Below are 27,843 nucleotides of genomic sequence, written 5' to 3' on the forward strand. Positions count from 1 at the left end.
ACGTTCCATCGTTTGTGAGTGCTAGTGGCAAGTGCAGTAAATAACATTGTACTAAACTACTCTAATTTTGAAGTCATGAGTACGGTTGTGACTAAAGATTGGTTTCGACTTCGAGAAACCTTCCCTTCGATTTGTAATCCGGTCTGCAAGAAGGCCGCGGCTGTTTTGGTAGCCTTAATTGTGGGTTTATTTGTTTAGCGGAAAATGTCTCATTCTTTTCTTACCCGCTATATCCACGTTTGAGAACGGGGGACTGTTGGGAACTTGCCAACGACTGTGCTCTGCTTCGCCATTCCTGGACACGATCCACTGCTTCAGGAAGCGTTAACGATTTACCCATTGCCTTAAGAAGTTATTTGTTTGTAACCTTTTTTTGGTAATAGACTCATTTTGTGATTGTTGTTGCGCTGGTCCGTTGTATAACGCTACAGAGAAATTCCGGTATGTACTGTAACAAAGTCCAAATACTTCCGACTTATTTTGATGAGGCTGAATCTTAAGACGTTTTGGAGATCGAAAAGATTTTGTTGTGAAGCTACGATTAACAAGTGCATACAGTCGGTTCATAATGTATGGTGGTAGTCTAAATTGTGGTCTAACTGCATAAGAGTTTCGCTGCTCGAAAGCTGCAGATGGCCTGCAGGGTCCAGCGAAGATCTTACCGTGTCACTTCAATAACAACCTCTTAAGTGTAATTGGATCACATGTAAGGAGGTTTTAAATGAACAACTTACCATACTAATTATTCCGCACCAACCTTTCGGATCCAGCCTTTGAAGCGGTTTACGTAAGTGCCGCACGAAGAAGAATTCGCAACCGAGCACAATAATAGAAAATATCTGAATCTTATATCTTAGACCAATTATAGTTACATACACTTATACTATACTTCGTTTGCTAGGAATATGTTTGGATTCTTGTTACATTATAAAAAATATTAGTTTAGCAACACACCAAGTAATACTCTGTTTGACTTGACTTAAACGGTGGGCGGATGTTATAGCCTAACGCGGCTTATCCGCATCTTGGCCTAGGTGAGTCGTCCTTGAACATATTTGAGTCCATCCTGTTCGTTCTTCAGCTTGAGCTAGCACAGAATCTTTCCTTCTGTCGCTGTTTCATAAACGGGGCAATTTTACGTCTCGCCTGAATTGCCTCTCAACGCCAAATGTCCTCAGATCTTGCTTCCCCATCTCCGTTCAGAACTTTCTTTTACATATAAGTGGCCTCCAGTTTCGGTCAGGGAGCATTCTCAAGGCAACTTGAACAAGACGATCCGATGGTCTCCTTATAATGTGACCAAAAAAGCGAAGACGGTTATTTGCGACTACTTTACAGAGCGGAGCAAAATGTTTATGTTTTCTTAGCAACGTCAGCCGGTAACCCATATCCACTTCTGAGTAAATCTTTTCGTTGGCGCTCCATCCAGCAACAGTAGCCTAACACTCGTCTAAACAACTTTCTCTCCATGTAGTCAAGGTTCTCCATTACCGTCGAAAGCGCTGCCCAAGTCTCTGATTCGTACGACATAATGGGGGGAATTGCGGATAGGTAAACTCGCAGCTTGACTTCGTTAGCGATGGGGGTCGACCACAATCATTCGGTCAATGTATGCCGAATTGACTTTTGCACACTTTTGCTTAACTTTTGTCTTTTTTTTTTGTTTTTTCTGTGTCTTTTGTTTTTTTTTTTCACTTTCGCTGCTTTTGCTCTCCCTCGTAGCTGCCGTCGTTTTTCGCCATGCAACCCAAGTAACAGAACTCGTCTACAAGTTCAACTGGTTGTCCGTTCACCCTGTTTCGTGCTCTCGCGGTGACAAACATCTGCTTACATTTATCAGCGCAGGGTCGTGAACTGGTTGCAGCTAATTTTGATACAATGTCATCAACATGTTGCAGCTTCGCGCTGTTTGAAGAGAATATCACTACATTGTCGGCGTGCTCGAGGTAGAGTGAAGGACATCCAAATGGTGCAAGAACCACAGTTCCACTGTTCTTCGCATGACATCCACGGCAAAGTTGAACAAGAAAGGTCCCGCGACAGCCTCTTTTCCTACTCCAAATTCCACTTTGAACGATGAAATAAATCTGGCTGATGTTCGAACAGCAGCAGTTGCTGCTCTGTTCATGTCTTCTACTAGGTGAATGAATTAATAGAAAACAATCGGCGCGAAGCGCGGTGAAAAGACCACCTCGGTGAGGAGAGTTGAAAGCTACTTCGAAGTCTACAAAGGCTAACTCCATAGGCTTCCAGCAGCCACGTTCCGATAACTCTCCTGACAGTGAACAGCTGGTCACTAGTAGATCGACGAGGACGAAGGGCAGCTTGTTCATCACTGGTGGTTTCTTCGCGATCCAGGATGATGCACTCTAAAACCTTGGACATTTCACGCAGCAGTGACATTTTTCGGTGATTCTTGGGTTCCGTGACGGGTAACTTCTTGTGGAGGGGAATTATGACAGCATGTCTCCACAAATCCTATATCATTACCTCAATCCATACTGAACGGATGATCTTCGTCATCTCATGAATCCCAGAAAGAGGAAGAGATCTCTGCATTTCTGCGCTAATTCCATCGTTTCCGCCAGATTTCCCATCCTTCATTTTTTGGATGTGCATCAGAACTTCCAACACAGTCTGCGATTTCTCGCTGAAAGCGTTGTACCTTGGTCTTTGGACATTCTCGAGTTTAGGGACTGATGGTGATTGTCGGTTAGCGAGGTGTTGAAATGTTCCTTCCAGGTGGGTGGGTTGCGTCTCCGACGACGACTTCATTGGCAGTGTTTACGAGAAGCGAATATCTCTTCATTTTGCCGCTGTATTGTCTTAGTAGAGCATAGGTTTTCTTCGAGTTACTGCCCTCCCTCCCTATCAAGCTCCTTTACTCACGAGCCCATTAGTTCCTCCATCCACGTTTCAACTGAAGAGGCAACCTTCTCGCGGGATTTCTTTCTACATTCCTCGTTCTTCAGACCTGCCATGTCGATCTTCGGTTGAGGTAGTCTTTCTACAATTCTTTTCTGGATCCCTAAGCTAAAAAGCTTCAAGCTAAAAAGAACAGAGGCGATCGGAATTGAATGCGATGTCCCACACAGCTTTAGATTTTCAGATATCCGACAAGCGAGTATTCCGTGTCATGACGTAGTCGAAGTGTTGTTTGAGTTGTCCTTTTCCGCTGGTGCTGCCCTGACGTTGAAGGAGATCCCTTGCCACGTTAAATAATGGCGTCGATGATTCCTCTTAAACGTGGATGCAATGATAAGATTCGTCTGTTCACAAAGATCTGCTAGACGATTACCATTGCCCGACGTTTGCTTCACGGGATAATACCATTTTCAAGCACATCGGACTGTTGTTCGAAACCCTTCTTTGCGTTCGCATCAATTCCGACGGTGACCGCCTGGTGGCCGGATACCTTAGTTATCACCGTATTGAGTTCATTATAAAAAACGTCGTTGTGATTGTCTTCAGCGATCTCTAGGTGGAAGCAAGGGCTTGTTGGAATTCGCTTGACAACGTTCGGCAGTTAATTGTTACGAAAAGGATGCTTGTAGCCAGAGATTCAGATTCTCTACAAACATCTGACCTAGGGGAGAATGTGCTGGACGACAGCACCTTTTTGCAACGTTTGGGATATGTAACAGTGCATGTAATATAGCTCTAACGATCCCAAGGCATATACACAGATGCATAATTGCATCTAGTGAAAGCAGAGCCACCACGAGCAGGTAACAACCAGATTTGTATATGCGGTCCATCCACTGATTATTCTATCTTTTCTTATCAAGTCATTTGAAATTTTGCTTTTTGTTTTGTCTATACGTAAACGTTCAGGCTAACGTGATGGACAACACAACATCGGCATTCGTAATGTTGTATTCAACCAATATCGTTTATTTGACTTTCCGATCCTAAGATTAGAATTCCAGTTTGTTCTAGCTAATATACATGATATATATATGAGAAAGTCATTTTTGTGTCCTTTTACGAATGGTTTTATCCTAAAGTAAGAGTGAGATCAAGTTGGCAGGTTGATGTAATGGCATAGAAAATAACGTAAACAGCATGAAGCTTGGTGCAGTTGTGTAAGCGGCTGGACCCGAAGCGGGAGCGTAGCAGTTAGGATCGCGAGAGGACTTATGCTAGTATCACTCACCGCTGCAGTTCGCGATGGTCTCACCTCCATCTGACCGCTAGCTCCTCTGTTTAAAGCGCTTTGAACTTTATGCCGTTTTGACTCGACAATAGTTTCTCGCTATGATGCTTATGAAAATTTTTCTACGTTTCTTTACGTTGCAGGGCCACTCTAGCTCTTTTTAGAAAAATTTATCGTTAATGTAGTCTCTAAACTTACAATGCCTCCTCCAAGAAGGAAGAAAGCAGAAAGGAAGTTTTCCACTCCTAAAGGAGCGGACTGCGTCTGACCGTGGCTCTCCGGAGAGCAAGCACCTGTCAGCCAAAAGTTAGCGAGACGTTCGAGATCACCTGGAAGTTCGTATTAATCGAGAAGCCTTTGAACATAAGAAGTACGCTGAACGTTGCCTTTTTGTTGATACTGCAACATGTGCTGATTAACTAGCGCTGTATATGGTGAATTTTTCGGGAATCCAATGCCATATCCGGTCATACTCGCCCATTTTCCAACCTGAAGTGTAGTTAATCGAAGAGAACCAAAGGAAACCGAAGAATCTCTTGGGAGATTTATCTATTCACCATCATCAGCTCACAGTTAGCATCCTTTCCCGCCCAGTAGTCGAGGACAACCGCATCGTAGATGAATGCATCTAATTCGCTGAAATTCGAGGCTTCGTTAATTCTGAAATATTTGTAATTTTAATATTTCTCACTCATTTCGGACCGCTTCTACGCCAGCTGAGATGTTATCGCGAAAGAAGCGGTTCTTTTGGACGTAGGTGAGCATCTTCTTCCAATTTCTTTTCATAGTCTCATGCGTGTTACCTCCGTCGACGGTTCCAAATCGAAAGGGCGGTTTATGGTCAGCCGGATACGCTAACTATAAGTACAGAGAGTTTCAATTTTAGGAAGTCAGGAGCAGGTAAGCGCAACAAATACCAGAGGATCGTGAATTCCGCTGAGGTCGTAGAACTGGACTCTTGTGATCATGAAAGCTGCAAGATTTGCGGTGTAGACCGCTAGGAAGGTAAGTCCAAACGCGGCCCAGACGAGAGCCATGCACCGGGAAACAGTCGATTTCGGAACGTCTGGATGTTACTTCCTTGTCATTATTTTTATATATGGTTTGTACATTCGCCGCCGAGTGTGTTGTTCCGGTCTAACCTGAGGTGAAGATTCGTGTCCTATCTCTCTCTACACCCATCAATCGATGCCATGGTAATCGATCGAGGGACAAAAGCGACAGAGTCCTCGTAACTCTTCTCCTTTTGTTTATTTTTTCGACAGCTTTTCGGTTGTAACAATGTTGGTTTTTTTCTTTGGTATGAACGCCACTACCCCTGCATTGTTGTCCTACCGTTCGAAAGTTGCACAGATGCAGGGTACCAACCCACCTTTGCCAGGGAATATAATGCGGCAGAGCGGCACAGCGCGATCGGCGGTGAATGTATGTATGTTTCGAACTGCATTCACGAACCTGTAGATACGCTGGCGCTGAATAATGTAGCCCATACTAGCCAATACGAGCGACAAAGCGAAAATTTGTGGTCTGAAATGATAATTTATCTTGATTTTTCTGTATACGGAAACACTGTGCTAAATCAGACCTATGTATAAGTTATGCCGGGTGGAGATCAACGCTAAACGTAAACGCTACCTGGGGGTGGATATCGGCTCATATTGAACGAGTACGGGCTGACCCATTCGAAAATGAAGATGGCAAAAGCAGCTCCTTGAATGGAAACCAGAAGTATAACAACCCATGTCGAATATTCGAATGGCTCTGCAAATTAAGTGATTACGACGCAACAATCTGATGCTAATTAGGAGTATATTTGTCATTTATCTCCTTTCTTTCATTTTTTTCTCTTTTTTATTTTGACGTATAGTTCAGCGCCGAATTTGTTCACCATGTGCACGCTGAACGCGCTGCGCGTTTTATCGAAGCAGAGCAGAGAGAGGATGGAATGAGTGTCAGACAGAGAAGGCGAGTGCGCAGCGGTGGACGCGTTGCGGCCCCCGCGTTGAACCCATTCGGCGTCAACTATACATTCATAAAACCATAAATTGAACTATTGAAATAAGCTACCAAGGAATGCTGTCGGCGAGAGCACTCCACTTCGGATTTTCACAATGATTGCGATACCGGTCTCGAGGAACGGCAATGAGAAATCGATGTCTCGAGCTCGTTCAGAGTTCAATTTCAATGAAGTTACGCACATGTCCGCCTTGTTATTTATGAGATCGGCGATAAGTCCGTTCCAGCCAGTTTCCTGAAATTACGAGCTGAGTTTTTGAAACCTAGGATTTTTGTGGATGCAATAATCTGCGAAATAATTGTGAACTTATGACTTTTTACAACTTACTCTCGCCATGAACCAATTGGTGGCTATCACGTAACACTGATTACTTTTTGCAGAGATTTGCTCTTCAACTACTATACTAGAGTGCTAGGACGTGGTGTTCGGTCATAAAACCTACTTATTTTCTTTGGCGTTTGGGCTAAGTGTGTGAGCGGCTTAAAGGCAGCATCCCACGAATGTGAGGTGGTGCGGATTTCAGGTGGAGTATCCGCATACGGGGTCGTAGATTATGGAGGCGAGGGTAGTTCTGCTCATCTCTCCCTGCATTGCAACGCCCCACCTCTTGCGCCGCCTCCGCCCTGCGATTCGTCGAAAATCAATTGAGACTGCCCCGATAGACACTAGGACGCTACGCAGGCAGGAGTGGCGCGCAGCAATAGCAATAAGACATCGTATAAAACAGCAAGAGAGATGAGCGGAACCACCCCGGTCTCCATAATCTACGACCCCGTATACGGATACTCCACCTGAAACCGTACCACCCCAGATTCGTGGTATGCTGCCTTTAAGCATTTGTCACGCGTCTTTTTTTTTATAGGAATTACGGAGCTCTTCATGAGAACTTCCGAGTACAGCTCTAATTCTGTTCTGATGAAAGCTATTTCTTCATACCCTGATTAGCCTAATTAACTCATGTCCTGACTAACACATAACACAAAACACATAACACATAACACACACACAGTCTCACACAATCATTATTATTTTTAACACATATATTATACTTAGTATTTATTTTAACCCATCTGTATTTGTTTCAACACATTGGAGTAAGCATTGGAGAGGGAGGACCTTCGAAAGAAGACAGAAGTATTTCTTAAAGATAGGTAAGGTTATCTGGAGAGGATTGTGTGGAATTTGCTACAAAATCTTGTAACCTTTCGAAATTGACTAGAAGTAGGCTATTATCCACAATATGTACTTCTAGTGTCGGATATCCAAGAAACCAACTGGTTCCTGAGCCATACATTTGCGGTGCAAGATTTACCAAAAACTGAGTTTTTTAAAGCGAATATTTGCCCTTAAATACCAATTATTCTTTCTTACCGTTTTTAAACCCCATTTTTCGTCTCGTACTTTGTATAGAGTATAGGTGAAGCCGATGTCGTTCGCTAGCTTATTCAGTAGATCAACGCAGTAACCCGAGCAGCATTTCCATAATGTGCGGTTTCTGAAATTCGTTTTTCGCAAATCTATGTACTACTGCGTAAAATAAATCAACATATGGAACCTACTGCTTTCCTCCTCCAGGGGTGTCGATCTCCTCATCACTCCAATCACAGATACTCCCTTGATTTCCAGGACACCTACCGGTGTCCGGGTCGACGTCGGAAACGATAATGAACGGTGGTTCGTGTAAGGTGACAACCTGGAAAGATCCGCAAGTTTGGATCGTGCTGATTTTGCGTTGAAAGAAGAGCAGTTCATAGAAAGGCTCCTACGATATACTGAGTACTTTTGATCCATAAGTTTTTCTCTCAGAAATCTCAGATCTCAGGTAACGCTTTGAACTTCATACCTTAACGTGAAACTTATCAGCAGTTCCTTGTGGTGGGTTCGCTTTGTCACCTGGCCATTCAACATCAGCCATGCGCAGCTCGTTGTTGGTAAACATTCCAACCTGAATTTGACAGGATTAGGTGGATTGAAGATAAAATGCATGGATTCGATTGATTCTTATGGGAATGCGCCTTCGCGCCATACTTCACAGCAGAATCGACTGAGGTTTATGAACGCGCCTGCATCTTTACAATGAATTGCTGGGTCAGCTGGTGTATAAGGTCGTTGCTTCTGTTCTCCCATGGAAGTCTAGTACCAATTAATCGACCTCAGGGGGATGAAAGGCTGGTTGTTTCGATCCATTGATTGGTCGTGCAGTCACAGTTAAACCACTTACATATTGACTCACACCCGAGCGAATTTTAGAGGATACTCGAGTAAAATGAATGCGTACGAAGAAGTATATAAGTTCTAGTCGGATCTAACCCTTCATTCGTAGGTTCCGAATTTTGATAGTTCAACTAATTCTGCGCATTTGCTGCGCACGTATACTCTTCTGCTGCTCAAACCACAGACACAGGCACAAGACCCTTTTTGTTGTACACAGATGCGCTCGAATATGTGTTCTGGATATCCAGTTGAGCATGTTCGAATATTCGCCCTGGAATTTGGGTCATTAAAGAAGCCCGAATTCGATTTTGGTTGCTAATTTGTGGAAGTTAAAGGCACCATGAAATTGTCGTGGTGTGGAAAAACCGGGAACAGAGCAGAGTTTGGGTGGTATATTACAGAAACCAGCGTAGCTCCTCTCATCTTCCCTTAGTGGTCGTAAAAAATGTTCACTTCCTACAAAATCAAAGCACGTCAACCGCCGTTGTGCACGCGCCGTATCCATGCGTGGGGTGGGGGTCGAGGATCGATGAGGTCTCCTCGTCACTCTGTTCAAGTGAAACGGTTGTGAAATGGTTGCTGAGGGGACCAGAACGTATACATAGAGGGACATTCTAACGTTCCTCGAAGCAACTAAAGTGGTTCCCACGCCGATTTTTTTAAAGGATGATTAGGGAGAGATGAGCGGAGCCACGCTGGGTTCTGTGATTTGCAACCGGAACACCAAACTTCCGCTGTAGTTTCCTAACTACGTCAATTCCATGATATGCTACCTTTAATAATCATGAAGTTGTCCAAAGTCGTCTTTTAAACTTATCCAAAGGAAGCTTTGAAAAAAGGGATTCTTTACTCTGTGAATTCTGGAGCTTAATCTTCAGTCTGTTTTTCTCTGCAACATTTTCCCTTCAACTCCTGGTTTTCCACGCATTCAGCGGGATCTGGCCACTTCTCTCTCATCACTTTAAATTGGATGAAGTTAAGTTAAATATGCGATATACATTGATGGAATTTAGTTAGCTGTTAGTTTCTAGTCTTTTCTTTTAGGCGTTTGAACGGGCTAAGCAGAAATGAAGTCCTCGTTTTAAAATTTGCCCTCACCTTGTCCCAATAAAGTCCTCCTTTCGGATTCTTTCTCAGATTTGAGATCCGAAGCATCGAGTTCTTCAACTTTCCGAATTTGTCGAAGGTGTAGAAGAAGGAGTCGTGACCGTCATCAACGTGGAATGGATTACCTTTTACGAATGCTTGTTTCATCAACCTTAAATGATTCATTCGGTCATGTTTCTGGCAACCTTATATGAAAAGGTTAAGCGACGCATGGATACGATCAAGTTCGCACTCATAGATCTTCCCGCCGTCATCCCAACTTGGAGGCCCATCCTCTTCACTGCAGGAGGCGGTTGATTGCAGTGACATTGTCTCATTTGCTGGTAATAAAAGTAGAGCGGCACCAAACAACTGAAAATGAGACGGAAATCAGTTCAAAAAGATGCTCAGGCACTTTTTTTTCTGAAAGAGGACTGACCTTAGGTGCTAGCTGGATAATAAGTGGAAGGACGTCGTCACGTGGTGCGAACATCGCGTTGGATACTGGAATAAAGTCTGTTCATGATCCATTCTCTTCTTGATGGATCGAACGGTGAGACGTTCAATTTCAGATTTTCGGATTCTAGCAAATTTGTTTAATTCAATGAACGAAACAACTTTCTTGAAGTACCTTCAAGTTTTTATTTCACAAATTTCAAGCTTTTTGGTGTCAAACACTTGTAGCATTTAAGGGTAAAGTAAGGTCGATAAAGTTTTTGGCGTTAATCAATCCGCTTGGGATGCGCCCCCACGTTCACTTCAATCCAGAATCGTTTTAGGTTTACGAACGTGTAACTGGCCTATACAATGACTTGCAGTGGCCGATGGGTCAAGTCAGTGTTTTTATTCTCCCGGACAACTCTGGTACCAATTAATCGACCCCGAAGGTATGAAAGGCTTGGTGAGCACTAGAGCGGATTCGAACCTTCGATCGACCGTGCAGGAAGCGGAACCACTAATCGCTACACCACATCCGCCCTTGTTCAACGATACTATCAAGTGAATATTCGTTCTCATGAATTATTTATGAACGTAATGATTTCGTCAAGAAATTCGCTTAAGAATGTCCAAGGAAATCTATCGTACCCTATAGATCTCAGTAATAATTCAAGGTTTAGGAGCCTCTGCATGTCTAAAATGTTCTGGAAAATTTTTGTGGTAAAAGTGCGCTCTACCAATTCTCGATTATATATTCCTTCCAGTGTTTTTTTGGAGATCCGTACCACTTACATTTACCTTCACTCTTATTGACTTAATTTGATAAAGGAAAAGGATTTCTACAAAGTATTTTTTAAACGCTTTTTTTTGACGCAAAAAGGAAATTGAAACCACCATGGCCACGTAAGTGAAGATGACTCGGGTGTGGTAGTTGTCTTCTTTCCTTTTAGAAGAAAACGTTATGTGAGACGAACAGCTAAAGGAATGATCTTCGCGAATAGTACACACTTGATCTATGATCAATAAAAGCGTTTTAGCTGGGACCGATTGTACGTTGGTGTGCCGTGAGTAAAAAATGTTTGGGGGGCTTCAACATAGAACTTCAAAGTAGCATCCATTCTTCCCCTATTTTTTGCGAGCAGCTTCACTTTTTATTGTACATTTTGAAGATGTAATTAACACACACAAAGTTACGACGAGTTCAACAAAAATGTGCTCCACGTCCACAATTTTTCCCGTGAAATTCTTCTAGAGGGGTCGAAACGACATGAAGCACGGACAGTTGGTTAGGCGGCTGCGCTAGAAGCGGTGCGGTGGAGCCAGCGGTTGGAATTGCGAATGTGAAACAATGGCGAATTACAGAGATGTGTGGCGGCAGCGAGGATCCCTACACGATCCCAACCGCTACGCTCCACCGCGCCGCTTTGAGCGCGCAGCCGCTCGTGCAACTGCGACATGCTTCATGTCGTTTTGACCAAACCATATGTTGAATCATAATTATCGTGAAAAACTCAACGAAATCGAAAGAGCGTCTTCGAAGTCTGGATGTTTCTAAGAAATTCTAAGTGAAATTTGTTTGAACTGATTTGAGAATGAGAATAATGGACTGAAATTCCGACGTCAAATTGAACGTACCTTCAATACTTTATACTCTTGATACTCTTGCTGATTTTACTGAGAAGAATCCCGTTGTAATTCCGTTCCGATGATGAGCTAACTTCTATCAAGAAGAATAGGCTCTACGGTGTAATTAAGGTAACTAGATAATTAATGATTAAAGCAATTGAAGTAGTTGTTCATGTGGGAAAGGTTCTAACTTCTCATGATCTGATGTGAAATTGATTTATGTGGAAACGCTGAGCTGCACAACTTAAAATTAACTTTTTAAAACAAATTTTTTCATCATTAGTAAATTTGACAACTTTGAAAGGTGTTTTGGTCTTTCTCTTGCCAAAAAAAAACATGCAGAAAAAATCTCTGGAACATTGTTTGTGTGCATTGCATTGCATGATGCAAATCCTGTATTTTTACTTATTTTTATCGTTTCATGGTATTTTTCTTCTAAATGCACAACAAAAATAAATAAAATAATAACAATAATAAATTGGTAGGAAATTTGTTGACAAGTTTCTAATTACAAACAAAGTGGAATACCTGTGTGAAAATTTACGGATAACATTCCCGGCTGCGCATGACCATGAGTCACCGCTGTTTGAGTGCCGCGAACGGATTGTGTCCCAATCCACAGATACTTCTCTGAGGTTAATCCTAACGGCGATGCCCTCTAAAAAAATTTCAAAAATATATATTAGAAAGTTATTGGGAATGTTTTTTTCATCATGTACTATTAGGAACAATTCGATTCCTTACTGTAAGATGGGAGTTTGGTTCGAACAAAAAGAAACAGAGGACTTTTTTTACCTCAAAAATAGTTCTGGCCTCAGCAGTTGTGGCGTAAAGAAGAATTATTTTCGCTTGGCTCTTTTTCAATTCGACAAGCTGCGTGTCGACATCTGTTAAATTTGAGGTATCCAATTGACTGTGGAACATGATTTCGAATCTGAACAAAGAATTCCAATAACATCCATTTCCGAAAGAATTAAATCCTTACAGAAATTTGAATTCCTCATTTTTCCCATAATACGCTGTACCGTAGCAATGTCTCCTAATGTTTCCTCAGAAGACATGACGATGATTTACTGTGTCTGATATACTTTTATCAATTTTTCTCACATTTTCCGTGAAATTCCTCATCTAAAGGAGTCGGTTTCGATTTGTGTGGACCTCATCGTAGTCGTAACCATCTGATTCTGGTGGGAATACGGTTGTTAGCGGAAGAGTGGCTGTCCAAAAACAGTGTGAGCTCTGCATCAAAGGAATTGTCTTTGATAACTCCTTGTGAGATTACGATGACTCTTCCTTCAACATTGATTCACTGAATCAATAAAACCTTCCTCCACTACTTAGGGATGGGACGTAAAGGAACAAACATGATCAATGAATATTTGTGTGGTACACAATTTATATGGACTCGTACTCCAGATTTAGCCATAAGTACTTGTTCTTAGAATGTTCTTAAAGGATGCGTGCCATCGAAACTGATTATGTTGGGGTCTCCGTGGGCAAATAAAGTATTTATGGTGTAGATTACGAATATGAGCGCGTGGCGACGCTCAATTTCCCATGTCCGTCAATTGTCCTGAAAAACGGCGTGGTAACCGCTTTATTTGCTACGAGGTGCGTTAGGCTCCTTCAGCTGGCAGACTATTCGTTGGTTTTACTTGAATAAACTGATTTTCGACCGCTGATGAGATGCAGGGCACTTTGTAGGGAATGAAGCGGTTTCCACCCCGTTCTACAGGTCAATTAGGGAGCCGGGTCTACACTCATGCTCGTAATCTACATCGCGAACCCTATATTTGCCCACGGAGAAGTCAAAATCGTTTGTTTTCTGATGCGCTCCCTTTAAACATGATCTTTCCAAGGTAAACATATTCTTGATCAGGTTCCTTCTTTTAAGCTTCAGGTTCCAAGTTAGCAATTTCCTGTTGTAATCTCTCTTTAAAATATTTCTATCGGGATTCTTTTAAGAAAAGACGATATTGGGTCTCTGTGGGCAAATATAAAGTTCAAGACATAGACTACGAGAATGAACGTGGTCCCACTCAATCTTCCCTAATCGTCCTAAAAAACGGGGTGGAAACCGATTCGTTTCCTAGAAAGTACGTTAGGACGTACCACCGTTGTACTCGCGCCGGCTCCCTCACCAACCAATCGATTGATTTACACGAATATGCTGCCGAAGAGACTTCACCAATTCTCGACCGCTCGCTCGTGGCTGCGACGCGTCCTAACGTGACGCGTAGGAAAAAACTCCGTTCCCAGCCCGTTCTCTAAGACGATTAGAGGGAGGTGAGCAATTCCACGCTCATATCCGTAATCTAAACACTAAACTCTTTTTTCTCTCATAGTCCGCAACATTGTCAACCTTGTGATACGCTGCCTTTAAAGACATCATCGCACGAATCTGAGGTGGTACGGATTTCAGGTGGAGTGTTCGTATACGGGATCGTAGATTATGGAGTGAGGTGGGCAGTGATTCTGTCCTTTTCTCCCTGTATCAGTGGAAAAGAAGAACCCCGGAACGCTGTTTCCTACGACGTCCTCAATTGCAGCGCGCCACCCTTGCGCAGCCTCCCGCCTGCAACTCCTCCGGATGGGTTTTCGACGAATCACAGGCTAGGCGGGGCTGGGCAGAGCGCAAACGTTGCGCATTGCAACATAAGCCGTCATAAGAAACAACATTCCGTGGTCATCCGTTTCCACTGATATGGGAAAAACGGACGGAATTACTCTCTTCCACACAATCTACGATTTCGCATAGGCGTAACCCACCTGAAACCCCTACCACCCTAGATTCGTGGTGCGATGCCTTTAAACTTTGCTACAAGCTCGAAATCTTGGTAATCTTCCGAATTTTCTGTTTATTACTATATTTCAGAGTTCTCTGAAGTTTTTATCGCTGTCAATTTCTCGATTCCAATTTCTTTTTTCATCTATTCAATAGAAGGTAAATAGTTATAAATAATCCCGAATGCCCTGATCATTGTTTGGTGCTGATGTTTATCGAGCTGACGTTTTCTTTGTACCGTCGTTAATACAGAATTTTTGAATAAATGGCATTTTTAACATGTGATCGTGCAGGTAAATGTAAAATTGCACGAGTGCATCTTGATATAAACGCGTGAGAAACTTTTCCCAAACATCATTCATATCTTAAATACTTTGAAGTGACTTTGAGGTGCGAGAATCGTTGAGGTAATTTAGTTTTAGCACTATTGACTTGATCAAATTGTTGCCTAATACAAAACTAATTTCCACGAAAAATATTCTTCACGATTCTGTCACCGTTAGGAGCGCCCATTGATCCTGAACTAAAACCGCTGCAGCATTTATCAACGGAAGCAAGTCAAGCAACGGTGAATACTAACAAATTCGGGTATAAATACGTAAGGGACGGGAAAAAAGAAATACAATGAAAAAGAGTTAAACGAAAATCCCACTTCATTTTTTCTTCAGAGTATAAAGTGATGCTTCTTTTAAATTCTTGTAACCTGCTTCGACTCGGAAACTCGTGATTTGCATGGAAAACAAGAAAAGTTATTTTGCAGTTATTTCTGATATGTTGAGCACTTTTTCCAGTGGCTCGTCTCTTAACGATATCGTAATACAAAATTGATGACATCGATATATTTCCAGGAGAATATAGTGAAGATACTTTAAAGTACATCTCTATGTTTATTGTTATTGATTTTTTAAGAGGAATATTACATTAAGTAGTTGATGGTTAATGAAGAAGTACGCTGCAACATTTCTTCAGCGATTCTGAACTCGAGCATACTGGAGCACGATGAAATGATGAACTGCGACAGTGAGACATCCGGGAGGTTTAATTATTACTACGGTGTAAATAATTGTCTTGAAAAATATCTCACGTAGCTGGGTAGAATTTTTCCTTCTTCGTTCTGAAATCAGCCATCAAAGAAACATACAGAAGCTATCGGATTGTTATTTGAAAGATTTTAAATATTTCCATCCTTTATATGTTCATGTGCTTCAATTCTGCACTATCTTTTTGTTTTTTTTTTTTGGATTCTATAAACCAGTATTTAAACAGCTTGTCTGTGGCTTTGCGGCCAAAATTTTTTCCTATTGGAGCGGACTTTACTGCTTAGATCTCTGATATTAGCTTTTGCTGGGCGTATTCTATGTACATTCATTGCTGATGGACAAATTGGCGCTTTATGTCATAGTTCAATATCCTCTTCCTTTTAAAGGCATCACCCCTTGAATCTGAAGTAGTACAGCTGGAGTATTCGTATACGGGATCGTAGATTATAGAGAGAAGGGTGATTCCGTCCATTCCTTCCTGATTGCCGTAAAAAACGGCCCGGAAGATACGGCTTCGAGCATTCCAGCACGCTATTTTCTACAACGAGTTCGATTGGAGCGCGCCAGCCTTGTGCACGCGCCGCATCTTCTGGGCCGTTTTTTACGTCAATTAGGAAGAAATGGACGGAATCACTCTCCTCTCCATAATCTATTATGTCGTATACGAATACCCCACTTGGCTTTAAATTTGAACTCACTTCGCAGATTTGTTACTAGCATCAGCGATTTCGTGAAGAACGCTCTTGATGAATTCCGAGGAGCCCGCCATTTCTGAGCAAACGACTCCGAATTTTGACCAACTGTACCTCTGGAGGAGAGCGATCATCGCTCTGTAATGTTGGACTTTTTTCAACAAAACAACAAAGAATGAACGCTGCTTCTATGTTTACCTTATTTGATGTTCTATAGGTGGAGCCATTTGAATTATTCTATATGGCGTCAAATCCTTGAAAACATACAAATTTTTGGACGTTGAAATAATTTCAGGTAAAATTTGCATGTTTTATACCTTTCCAAAAGTAAAACCAGAGTTATCAGCATTCCATGCGATTACCGGAATTCCTGTATATCCAGCTAGCGTTAGAAAATACTGCTCCGCAGCCGTCGTTGTATCATAGGTTTCCGATGCCGTCACGAAGATGATCAACGCTACCTGAAGAGATCAAAACGGTTGGGTGAAGGGATTGACTGAAAACAACATTAAAACAGTATCATGTTCACTACTAATTTACTACTAATTTTAGTAATTTCGGTAATTCTCTTTTTTCTTAAGGCCTAGAATCTGTAATCAATGAAGGTTATCGTTACCGTTACATGGGATAATTCCACCAGTGAATACGTGCGCTTAGTACTCGTCCATTTGTAATTATTTTTCTCATGCAGTCTACATTTATCTATCTATCACAAGGGGATATGCGAAATAGGCACTGTCTTGCTCTCTTTTTTATCTTTTCATTTATTTATTTATTAAAAGAGGAACAAAATAAATTATACTCTCGCCTGTAATTTTCTTCTGTTCCACAAATTTTTACTGTAGTTGATATAAAGATGTCGAAAGCAAAACCTCAGCGTTGATGGACTCTTATGTACTGCACTCACAGTTCATCGAGACCTCTGTTCTACAATTTTTTTTTTGTTTTGAAGCTTATGGGACGTCGAAGAAATGTCGCATCTGTGAAGCTGTAACGACTTATTTTTCACATCTGTGACACCGCAACATAGGGGTTGATGATCTGGGGCTTTTTTTTCTTTTTTTTTCACTTATAAGCTAGTTTTTCCCACTTTTGACTTCCCAGAACATTCCCAGTATTCGCAGAGAAGGAGAGGCTGCGCCTGAAACATTATTATTGATTGCGTCTACTTACAGTCCATATGAACTTCAATAGCACTTTACATTTACGGATTGATTCAATCGAAGAATTTTCTGAATATTTCACAAACTGCTTCTCTGAATAGACTGCAGCTCACCTTTCATTCTTAGCTAATGTTATTTCTAGAAAACATTGCTGTTAGGGGTATATACGTTAGTGATAAGAGACCGCGACTTAATGACTGAGTTCGGATCCGCACCGCGGCAACCAAGACGTGCATCCAGGTGCTGGTCTCCGTAATTCATTGTGTATGTGCCGCGTGCCCGTGTATGAACCTTTAACTATTTTGAATTAAAGTTGAACGCATAGGCACCGCCAAAAGGGATGATCAACACCAAATTCTTTATCCTTTTGTCCTAACCTCCTTGACCTTATCTAAATTTCTCTGCCTGTCGGTTTTTCATGGTCTTCGTTCTCTCTAAAAATCCTTGCGATTGCCTTGAATTTAATAATTAGTCCTTTCCCTCTTTAATTTCGCTTACATTTCCACTTTCTTGATAAAGTCCCTCTGGGATCGATAATTTGGAACTAGACGACTAGAATGTACTAGACTTTGTGGGAGGATAATAACACTGGCTTGATGCGTCGGGTAGCCCCGCAAATCGTTTAAAGCCGCACACGCATTCACGAACCTCACACAGTTCTGAATTTAAGCCCAACGTGTAACCTCATCCCCGTGGGGATGCATGAACGCCGTCTACTTTATCCTTTACCTTCCTAAAAACGTGGATGCATCTTGACTTTTTTTAGATGATCATAGGAAAGGCACACGGTCATATCATCCAATATTACCTTGTTTTTAACCAGCGTTCCACAAATGCAGTTGAGTACATCGCTGACAAGGAACATGCCCGTCGGCAATATGCAATCCACTGCTCCAAATGTGTACTTTGATGCAAGACGTCGCAACGAACTGAATGTGTTCTCAAGTGGATTAACAAAACACGAAAAGAAACAAATTAGATTCCCACGATATTGAAGTTCCATCATTGATTTTACGGATCACCTCCTTAAAGGCTTTGTCGTAGGCTTTAGATCGATTCGCATAGTGCTGAAATAGTTTTTCGGAATTAATATTTGCTAGTTTCTCCCTCTTCAACACTTCGTTATTGATTAAAAAGAAAAGAAAGAAGAATAAAGTGAAGGTTAACGAAAAATTAGGTGAAGTAAACTCATGAGCCCTTTCTGGATGTCTTAGGAGATTTATTTATTTATTTATTTATTTATTTGCATTGTCTTAGATTTAAATTTGCAATCAAATAACAGTGATATTGTGACCGGATGTGGATCATTTACTTATTTATCAATGTTCTTATCCGTATTTGTTTACCTAAGCGGAAATACGGGCAGAGGTTGCGTGGCATATAAAAGATCTGCAGATCGTAATATTGGTTCATTGAATAAATAATGCTTTTTCTCTGATGCGTAAGTATTTTTCGTAGAAAAGATAATTTTCAAATGAGCGGTATCGAAAGTATGAAAGAAAAGGAAGAATTTTAGAAAATAAAAAGGAGTATTTTTAAGATTTAAAAAAATTGTTTGTTTCATTTTTCAAAAATAAAGAAAGTGTAGGATATCAGTAGCGTAGGTAGTAAATAACAATAACGATGATATGATAATAATTAATGGCATATAAGGATATTTTGTTAGCAGCAGCTTAAAGGCATCACCCCACGAATCTGAGATGGTGCAGATTTCAGGCGGAGTACTCGTATACGGGATGGGAGATTATGGAGGGGGATGATTCCGTCCATTTCTTCCTAATTGCCGTGAAAAACGGCCCGGAAGATGCGGCGTCGCACAAGGCTGGCGCGCTCCAGTCGAACTTCCTTTGGAAAATAGTGCGCCAAAACGCCTGGAGCCATATTTTCCGGACCCTTTTTTACTGCAATTAGGAAGAAATGGACGGAATCACCCCCATCTCCATAGTCTCCCATACCGTATACGAATACTCACCTGAAATCTGTTCCACCTTCCCTCAGATTCGTAAAGTAATGTCTTTAACGATAGCACTGTGTGAAACATTGCAACAACGGTACAAATCGGATATTTTGGTTTGTTGAGAGGGTAAATAACCCCACTTGACAAAGTCAGAGATTTACCATAATTTCACGATAGTTACAAAAAATGCGAAGGATTTTTTACTCAAAAAACCCAGCAGAATCACTTCATCTCGTACAGAAACCATGACATCCCAGATCAAACTGAAGAGGAAAAGTTTTTCTTCATACGTCGGAACGCACAGCAACCGCCTAGAATTCCAGTTGTACTAAAAACTACGCATTATTATATTTTATCTTAAACAAATAGAAATTCTCGAAAGAATTTCTGAAAAGTTGCTGTAATAATTTCGCTAAATCTAGGAGCTAGATCCAGGAATCCTCAATACTGTTATTGTGCGAATTTTCGATGGATTTTCTCGCAGCATACGCTAATTTACTCACAAAGATCTTCTCTTTACGAAAAGGTACCTCTCAAAACTTTATCCCGATTTTGTCAGCAAAGTCTCGGAGATCGCACTTCGACCAGTCTTTGATCGTATTAAATATCATTCTGAAGGATATAAATCTATACAAAAAATAATTATGTGTAAATAATACAATAGTAGTAAATATAAATAAATAATATAATAAATATTACAATATAAATAATATAAATGAAAAAATAATTATGGATAAATAATACAATAGTAGTAAATATAAATAAATAATATAATGACATGTAGCAAATATAAATAAATAAATAAGTAAATAAATGAATATAGAATCAAATGATGTGTTCCAGTGTATTTTCTCCTCCACTTGTTGTTTTCGCATGTTAAATCAAAATAGATGTTAAAAAAGAGAAAAACGAAAACTGTATTGAGTACAGCGAGAGCTAATCAGAAAAGTTGAATGGTTCTGTCAGTGGGCGACTACCACATCACTTTGTGGGTCTGTGAGCTCCTGTGTCGCACTTCAGAGTTCCATTTTCTCTTATAAACGTATGCAAACGTACGTATATAAACGTATATATAGAGTTTATTCAATTCCCACAAGTATTAAACGTACCTAAGTTTGTCAGTTAAGGCATCACCCCATGAATCTGAGGTGGTACGGATTTCATGTGGAGTACTCGTATACGGCACATATGAAGAGGGGATGATTTCATTTCTTCCTAATTGCCGTAAAAACGGCCCAGAAGATGCTGTGCGTGCACAAGGCTGGCGCGCTCCAATCGAACTCGTTGTAGAAAATAGCGCGCCGGATCGCTCGAAGCCGTATCGTCCGGGGCGTTTTTTACGGCGGTTAGGAAGAAATGGACGGAATCACCCCACTCCCCCCTCTCCATGATCTACTATGCCGTATACGAATACTCCACCTGAAATCCGTACCACCTCAGATTCGTGGGTTAATGCCTTTAATTAATTAATTAATTAATTTGAAAACATTCATAGCTGTGAGTTAAAACAGAAAACAGAAACAAGAAACAGCAGAGCTTACTAGAATTTCGCCAAAGTTTTAGTTTTTATACAAAAACGTAAATTGCAATTGAAGGTCATATGGTTTACGCTCACCTGTTGTTTCGGACGCATGCATCTGAGTAGTGGATCTGTAAGCTCACCTGATAGACAAGTCCAATATTCACTCTCTGTTTGGTGGTCTCTTTTGACGGAAGTTGCAGAGGATTCTTCCTCGACGATGCCAGATCAATTGGCAAAGCTTCGAATGAAATTAATAGCACAAGAAGGAAAGAAGTAATCCACATCTCACATCGTTGGCGGTTTGGTGTCGCGTTCTCGTTCTGCAAGTAAGCTTCATATTTGCAAATAATGACTGTTGGAAAAATGTGATGCGATGGCGGTAGGAAAAGATACAGAAAAAAAGACAACGATTGAGGAGAGGAACACCATGCAGCAGCTAATCCTACTCAAGTCATCTACTCGAGCTGAGTGTTGAAAAAGTTGAACCGAACTGAGTGCCCTTGAACGATTTGATGAATAATCTTCAGAGTTCGTACGTAGTTATAATGGAAAACAAAGAGAACAATTTTTAAGCTAACCTTTACTGCTGAGTAGAAAAACAATTTCAAGCTTTTACCACCCTTTTCATTGCATAATGATTAAGTACTCTATAAAATGACCTTGTTCTTCAGAAACGACTATTGCACGCACAGCGCAACTGAACGATTATCCACTGGCTGAATATTAACCACGAACGAGGTGTAGAGGAGCGGCTAAGTACGCTTTTACGTTAAAGGCATCACCCCACAAATCTGAAGTGGTACGGAAAAAACTGCCCGGAAGATGCGGCACCGCACAGGCTAGCGCGCTCCAATCGAACTCCTTGTAAAAACAGTGCGCCGGAACGCTCGAAGTCGTATTTTCCGGGCCGTTTTCTATACGATATTATTTTTTTTGAATTTCTAGGAAGTGAGCGAAGTTAATCACATACAAGTTTCTCAGGTTCCACTGAGCGGTTCTTGTTCTTGAATGCATGCAAATATTTTTTGACCGACAAAATAACATGATGTAGTTGTCATGTATCTTAAAGTGTAAAATAAATCAAATATGACTTTTTAGAAACTCGGGTAAGGAATCATGCGAATGATATGGTAAGAGAAGCTACCGAAATGTTTAGGAATTGGCGCGAAAATCGCCTTCCAGCTTGGTTTGGAATTGCTGGAAAAATAGCGACGAAATAAAGAACTACTTCTTTTAGGTCTCAACTGGAATTAAACAAATTGTGACCGAACTGGACGTCAGCAAAATTAATTGTCTTTTGTCGTCGTCACTTTTAATTGTCTTTTCCTCAACAGCAAAGGAACGGAATATGGTCAGGCAGAAAGAAGCTGTGGAAGAACGGTTTAGGAGGATCGCAAATGTGTGATGTATCGTGGGATTACTAGGATGACCAACCAAATTCCCCGGATGAGATGATTACGGCGATGATTCCTGATCTGATTGTTGTTCACGCCATGCGACTAAAGATCAAGACGAAAACTTAAGGGAGTCAAAAAAGAAAAATCTGGAAAAATTGCCGAACATATCGAGCGGTGAAGAACAAGTTGCTCACTTGTCAAGAAATTTTACTTCTTTTTTTTCAATGGGAGAACTCAATGAACTCCAATAGCAAAAGTTCACTTTTCAGTTGATGGCAACTCTTTCACTTTGCGATGTGCGATGAGCCTGTGGGCAGAGTAATTTTATTCTGTAGTAGTAATTATCCTATAGGACTTACTTTAAGCTGAACACACTTGAACCACTTTTCGATGTATCTGCTTAAAGGCTGTGCCTCACCTGAGATTACTTTCTATAGAGTTCTTTCTGACACAATCGATCTCCCCGGAAATCATCAAAACCTCGCTGACCCTTCCTGGTTACTATAAATTAAACAAGAAAAATAATTGATAGAGAAGTGGAAAAAAAGAAGAGAGAAGGGATTATTTTAAAACCAATGGCTTCTGAGAACAGTCAAACGTTTTAGGTCGACTAACCCTGAACGGCGAGAGAAAACGAATCATTACTTGGGATGGTTGAGGTGGTGGTCGTGCTACGCCAAGCTATAACTTGAGGATTCATGAAAAATCGGTGTTTCTGCATTTGATAGGTGAGGTGTGCCTGCATTGAGTGATAGAAAAAATATTAAATTGAACATTGAACACGACAAGTAAACTGATATTTTGATTGTTTTAACATTGAAAAGTGAACTTGCAGGAAATTTGTGAGAAAGAGATCGTTTGATAACTATTCATTTCCTATCTGACGTAGGGAACGTTCATTTTTGTAGGAAAAATAGAAGAGTTAGAGAAAGTTAGTTTTGTTCGCTGAACACTAACCAAAGAGCTGTGTGATCCGTGAAAAGCAAACCTATCCAGAAAAAAAAGGAATTCAGGTCAAAAGATTTTAAAAAGAAAACCAAGGAGTTTCGCCGAATGTTTTTCACAAACATAACTGAATATTTTGCAAATTGTGTCAGAGAAAATGAACAAGTGCTTAAATTGGCTGCGCTTGGATATTCCAAGCTAAGTGGGAAAGTTCAGGATGAGAGATGATTGAATGCGCGGAAGCGGCGGGGAAGATTGCCAATTTCCCAATTCGCCGCTCTCGACGACGAACCAATTTCAAGCTTCCTAGTTACTCGAATCCACAAAATAACAGCGTCGAACTCCTTTTTTCAGCGAAATTGAACACCGTCTTGCCAGAAAGCAGAAATTGCATCAACTGCTTCTGAAGAGGGCTGAAATTCTTGCAGAAACTAAGTTATCTGTTGGAGATCTTCTTCAGGTAAATACCGAAAATTCGTAGTTGCACAGAAAAGGACAATAATCAATAGAATAAAAGATCGAAACCTAAAAATTCAGCCAACATTTCTTGTTTATTTAAGAAAAGAAATCTGTTATGCTGTTATTTTACGTTATGTTGCATTTGAACATCTTCAAAGAGTGGAATGTTCATGTTAAAGACATCACCCCACGAATCTGAGGTGGTACGGACTTCAGGTGGAGTATTCGTATACGGGATAGTAGATTGTGGAGTGATTACGTCCATTTCTTCCTAATTGCGGTAAAAAAAGCCCGAAAGATGCGGCGCCGTAAAAGTTGGCGCGCTCCAATCGAACTTCCTGTAGGAAATAGTGCGCCAGAACGCCTGAAGCCGTGTCTTCCGGGTCGTTTTTTATGGCAATTAAGAAGAAATGGACGGAATCACCCCCCACCTCCATAGTCTTCCAACCCGTATACGAATACTCCACCTGCAATCCGTACTATCAGATTCGTGGAGTGATGCCTTTAAGTAACATAGGAGTAAGAGAGTAAGGGCATAAGACAATTCAGCTGCACCCTTTGACAGAGGGAAATGTTAGAAGCAAGATTGTTAAAAGGTGATCATTTCTCGGATTTTTCAGTGAGAAGGAATGGTTCTGGAACATTGGCGTTGCAGAACAGCAAGCTTTGTATAACAGTTAGTGAGGCGGGAGGATGTAACGTTAACCAAAAGACGACAGAGAGCAAATCGACAAACTAGTTGCTAATATCTCAGAATTTTTTCTAAACCTTTGATCCTGTGTAGTTCTGTTTCTACATAAGATATGTTTACCAAAAATGTTTCACATGGCTGCAGCAATTTTTCAGTCTTTTCTCGCTTGATTCAATTTTAGGTCACCATTTATTTTTTTCTGTAAACACTTATTTTTTCTGAGTGTACAGGGCGAATAGCCAAATAAATAACAGATATATGGTTGATGAAAATGATTCACGGCTTCTCGAGATTCTGTCGTGCTTCCCTTCACAAATGCGCTGACTTGATTTTGGAGCAAAAACTAGCAGCCCTCATTCCACGCAAGCGAATGTATATAACTGTCAAAGTACGATGCAAGCTTGAAAGGGAAAAAATAGGGACATGTGTCAAATAAAAAGAAGAATGGAGAGGATAGCGAAGAAAAGTGCGCTGCGTCGCGGTCACTTGACTGAATACATTCTATCCTAGATTTATATCGTTGTTCATTGTCAAAACATGACAGCTACAGTTCTGAACGCTAAGAAGTTTTTTGTTTTATCCTAACAACAAAGAATTTTAACAACCTTATCGAGGATGTGCGGAATGTGTCTGTGCAGTCTCGAAGATCACGCTAGAATTGTAGCGATACCGCCCACAAATCTACAAAAACAGCTGTTTTGAAATCGAATCTATCATCGACTCGAAACTGATAAATAGAAATAAAACGAAAACTAAATTGAACCTCACTCCTAGTTTCGCTGTGCGTTCATCCGAAAGGAACAGGGATTACATGAGCTCGGGTGTAGTTTACCTTCTCCTTTGTTAGGTATGTGTAAAGTACATTCTGACAAGTGATAAGGTGAACTACACCTGGGTACAACCCCCTACTAACTTTTGCCCCAAAATCTGGATTCTTGGGAGTGGCCAAAATCAATTTTTGAACATATTCGAAAGCAAATGTGCTGTTGATTTCTTCAAGCCACACATTTATGAAAACTAAATTCTTGAAGTATATTCGAAATCATTTCGAATAATATGCTCAAACTCAATTTTATTTTGCTCACTTCCAAGAATTGCGGCGGTTTGCGACGGATTTTGGGACGGGAGATAATAGCGGTGTTGTACGCCTTATGAACTACGCGCACATTTTGTATTTAAGGGAAATCGCATCTATTTGGCATGAAGTTGTTAGGTTCCACTTGGAGTTTTTCGGGAACTCCATAACGGTTATCCACTTGATATGGCTGTCTCGATTTTGCCGTACGAACTTATTACGCGGAGAACGTTCGAAGTGATTTGGAAAGCGCGCTAAACTCCAAAAATGAACAGAAAGAAAGACCAACGAGCTGTCTCGCACAAGGATCTTTGCGGATTTTTTACGTATGAGATCAGATGCGGAGCAGAAGGGAGTGAAACCATACTCATTACCAGAAGAACAAATCCGCCGCGCTGCGGTCCGCTAGCAACACGTCCTCACGACTGCTGAGGTAATTTTAACAGTTTTTCAATTCTCTGAATCGGTTCCTAGTCCATTCTCTCGTTGAACAGCAACTTTTCTTGTGATGAGGTGTTTGACAGAGCGCTTTGCATTTTTCATGAGGAGGGGACTACGCCGGATCGTTAGCCATACTAAAAAGTTGTTAATAATCTCGTTCTCCTTGATATAAAGGATTAAAGAAAAGTCGAATATTCGCACTGTTGACTAAGAAAAGCTACACCAACGTAAGTGGTTGTTCTTGCAAAGTGGAACATGCAGATGCCTCCATGACAATTTCATTTTCTTCCCTATTTGTTGACATGGGAGCATATACTTGAACGTAAAAAAGATAAAAAGGAGGAAGTCAACAGCGTATCAATTCAATTAGGATGCGCCTACGCGTTTTAGTGCAATTCGTAGTCGTTAAAGTTTTGGAACGCATTTTGGCCTATACAATGACTTGCGGGGGCCAGCCGATGACCAATGTTTTTATCCTGCCAGAAAAGTCTGGTACCAACCTATGGATGCGTATCGTTAGGTACCCGCAGCCTGCACGACAAACTATGCTTATGGGGAATGACTGGCAGTGGCAGTCGTTAACTGCGCTCAGAAGGGTCAGCAGAACATTGCACTGCGTTTGCCTTACGCCCCGCCCATCACATCGTCCGTCTTCGGTCCCCATCGTCTAATGAGGAGTGAAACATGCTCCGCAGGGGCACTCTATCTCTGGTATTGCCTCTGTACGGAGTATCGATCGCTTACGTAGAGAGATACATCAAGCGATTGCACACAAATGCTAGAAATTGAAAATAATAGTGTTTTATTCATGTAGAACAAAAAAATCGAAGCATTTACAAACTATTGCAGTACCTTACGCGCATTAAATACTCTGAATAAATACAAATATATCTATGTCTTCCATATTGTTTTTCCAACCACAAATCTACGTCCTCTAACGACCAGGTTCTCGTTTTTACTCTCTCTAACTTTCATTTTATAATTTTCAGCTTCCTTTATGTTTTCTGATGTTGTTTTGTTCTTGTACAAATTTCCTATGCTTTTGCTTCATTTTCAGCACTTTCATTTTCTACGTTTTTTTCTCCACTGTCCACGTTACGTTGTTGCCCTTTTGTTCCTTTAACCATCCTGGAAGTCACCTCTATTAAATTACTGCAATACTAACACGGCAAATGATCTGAATGGCTGGTGGTGGATGGGCGTGGTTTAGTGATCACAGCTAGCCTAAGATGAGTCTGCTCTGGCCTAGCGACAGCCTCTTCTGCAGGAACTAGTTCGGTTGCGGATACCTAACGACCGCCCCCACCAACTTATCTACCCCGGAGCGATGAAAGTGTTGGTTTGCACTACGACGGTTTCGAAACATCGTCGTGTGGCTACAGCTTACCTATAGACGACTGTGATACACGCTACACCGAAGTCACTCTCTCTGCTGAATATTCAATGACGCTCAGCGCATTTTCTTCCGGTTTGTAAAGTGTCTAAGTTTCTGAATCATAGGGCAGAGCAGAGCGTACGATGGTGTAAGAGAGAAGATCCCGGGTGTTCTTGACGCTGATCATACATTTAAAAATTCCAGAAATTAGCACACAAGTACACAGTCCGGAATCACATGAAAAAAGCTATGCCTCAGTATTTCAGAATTATTTCAGATTTTAAAACCCGTAAATCCGTAAATACTTCCATTACTGTCCACTCTGGTTACCTGACTCCTCATCTGCACAGCTTAGTACAGTTACAATTCATGCTAAAAAAAACAATATCTAAGTGGGTCTCGTACGGTCTAGAAGAGAAATTTGGCTTTCTGCATTTTGAAGCATCTTGGAAGACGATTATTTATTTTGTTTATGACTCGTTATGTGGAAATAGAAATACAAATAAACAAACAAAATATAATATATAAATAAAATATTGAAATATTCAATGATTCTTCAAGTGCTTTTCATTCTGAAACTTGTACTCTTTTAAACGATCACTGAATACTGGACACTGTTATTGCTATTGAAGCTTTTCAAAGCTATATTTCTGTGTTTGTTTGAAATCTCCTTGGAAGAATTTCCTGTGAATAGCGCAACTTACATAAATTTGCTTTCTGAGAGGACTTGGCACTTCACCTGCTTGGTAAGCACGGAATGTCAT

At 41.0% G+C, this 27,843-nt stretch overlaps 1 protein-coding gene across 2 annotated transcripts; it reads right to left on the reverse strand.

Moving 5' to 3' along the window:
* Positions 1-91: 91 nt before the first annotated feature.
* Positions 92-27,843, reverse strand: RB195_015342 (uncharacterized protein; the record flags this gene model as incomplete). Of its 2 annotated transcripts, XM_064206010.1 has the most annotated exons (26): positions 92-173; positions 225-343; positions 735-839; positions 4,355-4,485; positions 4,543-4,645; positions 4,714-4,792; positions 4,848-5,014; positions 5,074-5,222; positions 5,612-5,683; positions 5,792-5,917; positions 6,224-6,407; positions 7,545-7,668; positions 7,733-7,866; positions 8,017-8,118; positions 9,486-9,645; positions 9,727-9,845; positions 9,913-9,977; positions 12,066-12,195; positions 12,333-12,471; positions 16,061-16,192; positions 16,253-16,308; positions 16,372-16,515; positions 18,026-18,146; positions 18,205-18,284; positions 20,837-21,016; positions 27,784-27,843. In XM_064206010.1, the coding sequence occupies 26 exons, from the start codon at positions 27,841-27,843 to the stop codon at positions 92-94; spliced, it is 3,063 nt and encodes a 1,020-aa protein (XP_064061891.1). The 2 variants fall into 2 exon arrangements, with proteins under 2 accessions (XP_064061891.1, XP_064061892.1); XM_064206011.1 differs by lacking the exon at positions 27,784-27,843 and having other exon boundaries at positions 20,837-20,980.

The sequence above is a fragment of the Necator americanus genome, chromosome V (genome assembly GCF_031761385.1).
Source record: "Necator americanus strain Aroian chromosome V, whole genome shotgun sequence".
In the NCBI taxonomy this organism is placed as follows: Eukaryota; Metazoa; Nematoda; class Chromadorea; order Rhabditida; family Ancylostomatidae; genus Necator; species Necator americanus.